Raw genomic sequence first — 8,212 nt, 5'->3', positions numbered from 1 at the left:
AATCGATATGTTTAGGTCCTCAGCAACTTCTCTAACGGTGATTCGACGATTGGCCAATACTATTTTCTTCACTTCATCAATGTTTTCGTCTGTTGTTGACGTGCTCGGGCGTCCGGCACGCTCTTCGTCGTTCACATTTTCTCGGCCCTCTGAGAACATTTTGTACCACCGATAAACGTTGCTTCGGTCCAAGGTAGCTTCACCATATGCTACAGTCGGAATACGTCAGCGCACTTAATTTTGTTAGATTTTTTGATCCATTTTTTGGAATAGGCAAAAATCTAAGACGAGCCGTAACACATCCAAGCAAAACAGCTGTCAAAGATAAACTGAATATTCAAAATGGCCGAACTTGTTGGCATAAGTGAGGGACATGAGTACTAACATAACTCCACAAAAAATCGAAAATCGAATATACGTAACCCGCGGAAATTAAAAATTCGCGATACTTTTTAAACAGACCTCGTATTCGCCCTAGCATTTCCCTCGACCATCCCGTAATAGATGACCATATCTATGTATTTTTCAGGTATATCATTAATTTTGCTTGGAAACGTACGTCAATGTTATCTAAACACACTCCAGTAAATGTGTGCGAAAATATGCGAAAGACCAGAAAAAAACATTTGACAATTGATTAAATGTGCTCTTACTTATTTTTGCATTCTGTTTTCTATTTTCTGGCGTGCAGTTCCAAAAGAAATAAATTACACGCCCGTTCTACTTGTTTACAAAACATGAATAATCGACTTTGAGACATTTTGTATATAATGTTTTGCATATTGTTATGAAATTGCGTTTAATCTTTTAATAAATTTGTTTCAGATGTTTTTGCGGACAGTATTCATCTTCATGATTTTTCTGTATTGCTTCCAGTTTTGCCTGTGTACGAATTGCGCGTAAGTTACTCATTCTCAACTTTTTTCAATATCATTAAGAAAAACGTAACCTCAAAATATGATCGTTATTGCAGGAACTTTCCTTATCACCCTTTATGTCGAGGTACAATGAAAAGGACATTCAATCCAGATGAATTTTCAAACCTATACGTTCGGTCTCGTCCTATGTATGATGATTCGCATAATGACTGCTCTATCGGTGCAAACTGCAAACCAAAGATCAAATATTTGTTCGTGCTTCTCAATGACGTAAGTAACAGTATTTGTAATTGAACAAGGGAACCTTTTAAAATGCATTATTTCATCCATATTTAATTAATTTGATTATCTGATTTCCACCCGAGAAGGTACATTTTGTATAAAAATGAAAGGATTGCTTTTTATGATTATATAAGCCAAATTCAGTGGCAGTAAATTCCACAAAGTAATGGTAATGTGATGAATCGAGAAACATTTTGAAATTTGAAGTTCCTAGTTTCTAGATATATTAGAAAATATAAAATTTAATTTTTGTTACTGTGATATACCAGGTTACTTGATGAATTCTTAGAGTAAAAGTGAAAAAAATATTTTGTTAGCAAAACTCAACTTTATTCTGCAACATAATCTTCATTTAGCTCAATATATCGAGTTGAACGAGTTTCTAGCTCTTTTAAGCTTTTTAAATAATAATAAATTTCTGAACCGCCAAAATATGCGTCTGTTTTCCATTCTACCTCTTTATTTGAAGCAATTTTTTTTTCCTGGAGCCATCTTTTGAGTTTTGGAAACAGGTAAAAGTCGCATTGGGCCAGATCTAGAGAATACGGTGGATGTACAGACGATAGGAGCAATTCATACCTCAATTCGTTCAATTTTGCCATTACTTTTATCGATTTGTGAGCTGGTTTATTGTCTTGATGAAAGAGAATTTTTTTCTTCGCTAAATGAGGCCGTTTTTCTTAATTTCATCATTCAATCGGTCCAAAAATGATGCATAATATTCTTCTGAGATTGTTCTTCCTTTCAAAATAATCAATGAGGATCATACCATGTGCATCCTAAAATACAGTGGCCACAATCCTTTCAGCCGATTGTTGCGTCTTTGGTTGTTTTGGAGCACTTCCTCTTTTTGGAACCCATTGTGCCGACTGTTGTTTCGATTCAGGTGTATAATGGTGAATCCATGTTTCATCAACGGTTGTATATTGGCGCAAAAGTTCCTTTGATTTGTGCTTAAACATGTCCAAACAATGCTCAAAAGTGCGAATACGTTCACGTTTTCAATCAATTGTTAGAAATCGCGGCAATCATCTTGCAGTTCACTTTTTCATACCTAAATGTTCGTGTACGATATTGAACACACGTTCCGATGAGATGCCCACAGCCGCAGCTAGTTCACACAATTTCGTTTTAAGGTCATTCAACACGATGTCATGGATTTTTTCACTTATTTCTACTATAGTCACTTTATTTGGACGACCACTGCGTTGTGCATCCGATGTGCTGGTACGACTACTTTTAAATGAAGCAATGCAATTGTATACACTTGCATACGACGGAGCAGACCCCCCAAAGTTTTTTGGAAATCCTGAATTACTTCCTACGGTTGCAAGCCTTTTAAATAGAAATACATAATCACTGTACAAATTTGAGTTTTTTTCCATTTTTTCAAAATATCAGTGGTTATGTATTGGTAATACAAATAAGTTTTCGCCGTTATTTTTATAAAAATTATCAATTTATTGTATAAAAAATATACGTTACATTTTATTCAAAATATTGTCCGTCACTAGCTACTACTTTTTGCCATCTTTCTGGCAACATTCGGATGCCACGTCGAAAAAACTCCTCATCTTTTGAGGCTACCAATGAATCGACCCAATTCTTGGCTTCTTCGTAAGAAGTGAAGTGCTGCTTGACCAGGGCGTGAGCCATCGACCGGAACAAGTGGTAATCCGAAGGAGCAATGTCTGGTGAATACGGCGGGTGGGGTAAGACATCCCATTGTAAAGCTTTCAAAGTACCCTTGACGACTTTTGCAACATGTGGCCGAGCGTTGTCATGCTGAAAAATCACTTTGTCATGTCTTTTGGCATATTGGGGACGTTTAAGCTTCAATTCTTGGCTTAATTGCATCAGTTGCTATTTATAACGTTCTCCAGTGATGGTTTCATTATCGAGCTGAAGTAGCTCGTAATAGATTACTGCGAGCTGATCCCACCAGATGCACAACATTCTTCATTCAGCTTCTTGCGATGAATATTCGGTTTGGCCGTTAAAGTTGGTGCATGGCCGGGCTTATCCCACGATTTCCTACGCTTTGGGTTTTCGTAGTGGATTCACTTTTCATCCCCCGTCACTATTCGATGCAAAAACTCTTCCGATTTTGTCTTTGGAGAAGTTGTTCGCACGTAAAAAGACGGCGTTCGATGTCTCTGGGTTTGAGTTCATGTGGAACCCAATTTCCTTGCTTTTGTATCATACCAATGGTCTTGAGACGGTTTGAAATCGCTTGTTGAGTCACTCCCCAGTTTTCTGCGAGCTGCTCTTAAGTTTGACATGAGTCTTGGTACAATAATGCCTCTAACTCAGCGTCTTCAAACTTTACTGGCCTTCCTTCGCGTTCTTTATTTTTTACGTCAATCTTGCCGTTTTTAAACTTTTGAAACTACTCACAACAACTTCTCTCATTTAAAGCAGCATCACCGTAAACTTCTACAAGCGACCGATGCGCCTCAGCAGCAGATTTCTTTAAATGAAAGAAATAAATCAAAACTTACCGCAAATGACGCTTATTCGGTACAAAACTCGACATTTTCGAACGAAAAGAATGTATACTGCCAATACAAAGTTAATAGTATTTTAAGGTTATGTTGTTGCCAGGTGTCCAAACTTTCTATATGATGTTTTACATCTGGCGATTTCAAAGTAATCTTGTCGGTGGAGCCATCTTTTTAATACGGCGGAAACTTATTTGTATTACTAATACTTTCGGTGGGTCACTCAATATACTGATTGTCATAGCTATCTATAACTATGTGGTAAGGGGTTTGAAGGTTGGTACTGCAGAAAATTCACGTCCTATTGAAGGCGGCAACACCACTAATATGTCATTCTTAAGATTTATTAATCAACTTGGTATATGAATATATTAGCTAAATTGGAATGTTCCGTCCGTTTTTTGCAAAAATATGGTTTTATTTAAGTTACAAAATTAAAAATATATCAATGAAATTATTGTCCATCGTTAGCGATAACTTTTTCCCACATTTCGGGCACCAAGCGAATTCCGCGACGTAAGAATGGCTCATCTTTGGAGGTTATTCAGTCACAGACCCATTTTTTGACATCTTCATAAGAATTGAAACATTCCTCAGCAAGAGCATGTGCTATCGACCGAAACAAATGGTAGTTAAAAAAGGTACATTCCAGTGAATAAGCCGCATGGGATAACTCTTCCCAGCAAAGTGCTTTTAACGTTTCCTTGACAATTTTTGTGATGTGAGGCCGAGCGTTATCATGACGCAAAATCACTTTATGCTCTCTCGTTTAATATTTTGGTCGTTTTTCGTGCAATACTCAGCTCGAACGGATAATTTGTTATTGGTAGAGATGTCCTGTTACTGTTTGACTAGATTTCAACAGCTCATTGTACACTACACCTTTCTAATCTCTCCAAATACAGAGCATTGCCTTCTTTCTGTGAATATCCCGCTTTGGCCTCGATGTTGAAGATTGGCCGGAGTCGCATATGGTTTTTTGACGTTTGGGGTTGTCAAAATATATCTATTTTTCATCCTCAATGATGATACGATGTAAAAATCTTTTTCTTTGTTGCCTGGCAAGTAGAATTTCGCAGATGGTTTTTCGACGCCTTTTAATGTCTCTTGGCATTAGTTCATCTGGAACCCATTTTCCTTCTTCTATATGTTTCTAAGGCTTTCAAATGATCAGAAATGACAGATTGAGCACAATTTAATGCTTCTGCAAGTTGTTTTTGCGTTTGTCATAAGTCTTCATTCATCAATGCCTGCAATTTTTGATCTTTGAATACTTATGGCCGTTCAGAACACTCTTTGTCCTCCAAATCAAAATAACCACTTTTAAAGTATTGGAACCTATCTCTGCATGTTTTATCGGAAAGAGTACTATCATTATAAACTTTTACAAGCATTTGATGAGCTTCATATGTAGGTTTCTTCCATTTGAAGCAAAAGATTAACATTTCGCGCAAATGACGCTTATTTAGCTCAATTTTCGACATTTTCAAGGCAGTAAGAAACAATGTTATTGATGCGAACGTATATACTGAATTTTATTGACAGGTGGTAAAACTAAAAAATTAAGCTTAGTATAGACATTAGAGCTACCGACAATTCTAGCTACAGCTATTCGTCGCTAGATGGACAGAACTTTTCTATTCACGTAATATATGAAAAACCATCAATATAAAAATTCTTGATGCAATTTATTAAGTTGCATCAACACATATCACAAATATAAAGTTATATATAATTGATATTTATTTCGTTTGAAAACGTGGGCTTTTCCCTTGCACTCTTGTATATTGCGGTGCGATTTTCTTTCACTGAATTATTTAATGCAGAAAACGAATGTATGACTTTAATTGCTCTCATATCTGCATATATGGTAAATAAATAAGATTATTTGACCTATATTAAAAAATGAATACAAAGCTCAAAATTTTCTTTTTAAAATGCATTTATTATAGTTCGATATGTATAAGTTTTCCGAATGAAAACACAATTAAAATATTAAATAGTTCGAAAAGTTCTGAGAATCTCTGAAATCTATTGCTCTCATAACCAGTTACTCGGAAATATGTTGACCAAAGCTGATGAATGAGAGCTCGATTGAGAGAGAATGCTTTGCTTTTTCAAATGCAGGTCTGGCGTTGACAAACAGAGTAAGCGATGTTGGATGGCACGATCGCGAAGATGGACAAAAGATGGACAATCGCTTTATTTGCGCCACGTTATGCTTTCTTGCTTTTGGAAAGAAAATATTGGTTGTACTGCGGTACAAACTATTCGTAAAATTTTCAATGTTTACGGGGAAGACGCAGTGTCAAATCAAACAGTCAATCGTTTGTGCGATTTCGTAATGGTAATTTCAAGTTCGAAGATGCTCCATTTAGAAGACCTATCACGCCACTCGAAAACCGCCTAAAACAAAAAAATCGATAAAAATTCTTGCAAAAATATATTGGAACTTTCACATCTTAACGTTCCCAGAGCATGCACCATGATAATTTGAAAAGTACAGATTAGGTAAATTGGGTTATTATCGATACTTGGATTCTTCACACATTGACTTAGCACAAACTTCTCCCCGGGTTGATGCGCTTTTAAGAAAAAGTTAGAAGGAGCCTTTTTTGAAGCAGTTGATTACTGCCGACGAAAAATAGATACTCTACCGTAGTGTGACAAACGCTCTTGGGGAAAATAGACTTAACCTCCACAAACGACCTCAAAGGTCTAGATCTGGCCCTATGCGACTTTTACGGGTACAGGGGCTGTACTCAAGGAAAGATATGCTTTGCATTTGATGGAGTTGCAAGGATGTTTTTCACTTTGAGCCCCATCCAGAGAACTACAGATCAATTCGTATAAATACTGTGCTCAACAAGCTGACTTGAAGGATGCTCTTGCCACGAAGTATCCAGAACTAGTGAATAGGAAAGACGTCGCCTTTTAGCATGATAACGCAAGGCCACTTATTTCATTGGCAGTCCGCAGGGAACTTATTGAATATATGTGAATAAATAGTTATATATCTGCTCCACAAGAGCGTCCGCATTTCATTAATAGATAGCGCACATATGTTAAGTTCGAATTTTCTGATTCTATGAACAGTTCGGAAGAATGCTTTGAGAGATAGCGTGACATCTTGTCACATTAAGCTCCGATCACCGCAAGTTAAATCAATTTTGGTAATATCATAGATTTTTCATTTTTGCTCTTTTTTGTTATGTCCGTCGCATGACATGGTCTCGCTCGCGAGATTTGTTGTGTCTAAAAGTGATCACAATGGCTACGCTTCTGAGAATCTAAATTATTCTTCGAAGTGAAGTAACACAAACAACGTATCAAAAATGAACAAGTGGCAACCGCTACCGAGGAAAAATAATTCTAAAACTTGTATATAATCGTAGAATATCAAGCGACGTGCGAATGATCGAATATTGATTTCCGCTATTGTGCAATCGGTTTGCCTTGTACCGAGTCACGGTACAACGAAGGCCACCGAACTCTTTTACGAGTACAGTAAAACACCCAGTAAAAGTACACGTGCGGGAATGCTTCTGTAAACAGAAAATTGGTATATTATATTTCTTCAAGGACAATCTGAAGGCACAGAAAATAAATATGATCTATCATATATATTTATTAAAGTCTGCTCAAAGATAGTTTGGCTCAGTTAATACTTCATGGGTGCTTCAAGAGGACAACGACCGAAAACACCGAAGTCGTGCATACCAGGTGTAGAAGTATAAAACCGGAATTTTTTTGTAAAAATTACACGTCTGTTGTTTGAAAATGATGAAAAATATTTTATTCCAAATAATGTGTATTGCTATTTATACATTTTTCCCACCTCTCAGGCAGTTTATGAATACCACGCCAAAAAAACATTTCTTCTTTTAAAGCGAACCAGATATTGAGCCATTTTCGTACATTTTCATATGAATTGAAGCGTTGTTCAGCGAGAGTGTGTCCTATTGATGAGAATATATGATAATCGGACGGAGCCAAGTCTGGAGAATAAGACGCATGCGTTAGTATTTCCCAATTGAAAGCCTCGATCGTTTCCCTGACCCGTTTTGCTGTGTGTGATGGGGCATTATCATGAAGCAAAATGACTTTGTGTTGCCTTTTTCAATATTCCGGTCGTTTTTCACGCAATGCTCGATTTAAATCGATCATTTGCTGTTGGTAGCGATCAGTGTTAACGGTTTTACCAGGTTTTAACAGCTCATAATAGATTACACCCTTCTGACCCCACCAAACACAGAGCATTGTCTTCTTTCCAAAGCGATTGCAGTGGATGTCGATGGTTCACCTGGATTCACCCATGATTTCTGACGCTTAGGATTTTCAAAATATATCCATTTTTCATCATGTCATGATACAATGGACTTTCTTTTGTATCTGTCAAGCAGCATTTCACAAGTGGTTTTTCGATTTTCTTGCTGTCTTTCATTCAGTTCATGCGGAACCCATTTTCCCACTTTCTGAATCTTTCCAATGACTTTCAACCAAATTGAGACAGCTTTCTGCATCACATTCAATTCATCCGCGAGTTCTTGT

General features: G+C 36.9%; 1 protein-coding gene across 1 annotated transcript in view; it reads left to right on the top strand.

The window, feature by feature from the left end:
* The window catches only part of LOC106743777, a 2,219-nt gene extending 781 nt beyond the window's left edge, over positions 1–1,438 (top strand). The window contains exons 2-4 of the mRNA XM_014617968.1: positions 826–899; positions 974–1,148; positions 1,430–1,438. Coding sequence (XP_014473454.1) covers positions 826–899; positions 974–1,148; positions 1,430–1,438 — 258 coding nt within the window. The remainder of the gene's footprint in view (positions 1–825; positions 900–973; positions 1,149–1,429) is intronic.
* Positions 1,439–8,212: the final 6,774 nt, after the last annotated feature.

This window comes from Dinoponera quadriceps, unplaced genomic scaffold (assembly GCF_001313825.1).
Source record: "Dinoponera quadriceps isolate SergipeBrazil2010 unplaced genomic scaffold, ASM131382v1 scaffold901, whole genome shotgun sequence".
In the NCBI taxonomy this organism is placed as follows: Eukaryota; Metazoa; Arthropoda; class Insecta; order Hymenoptera; family Formicidae; genus Dinoponera; species Dinoponera quadriceps.
Note: the sequence above shows the minus strand (reverse complement) of the source record. Positions and strands in the feature narration are given on the sequence as shown.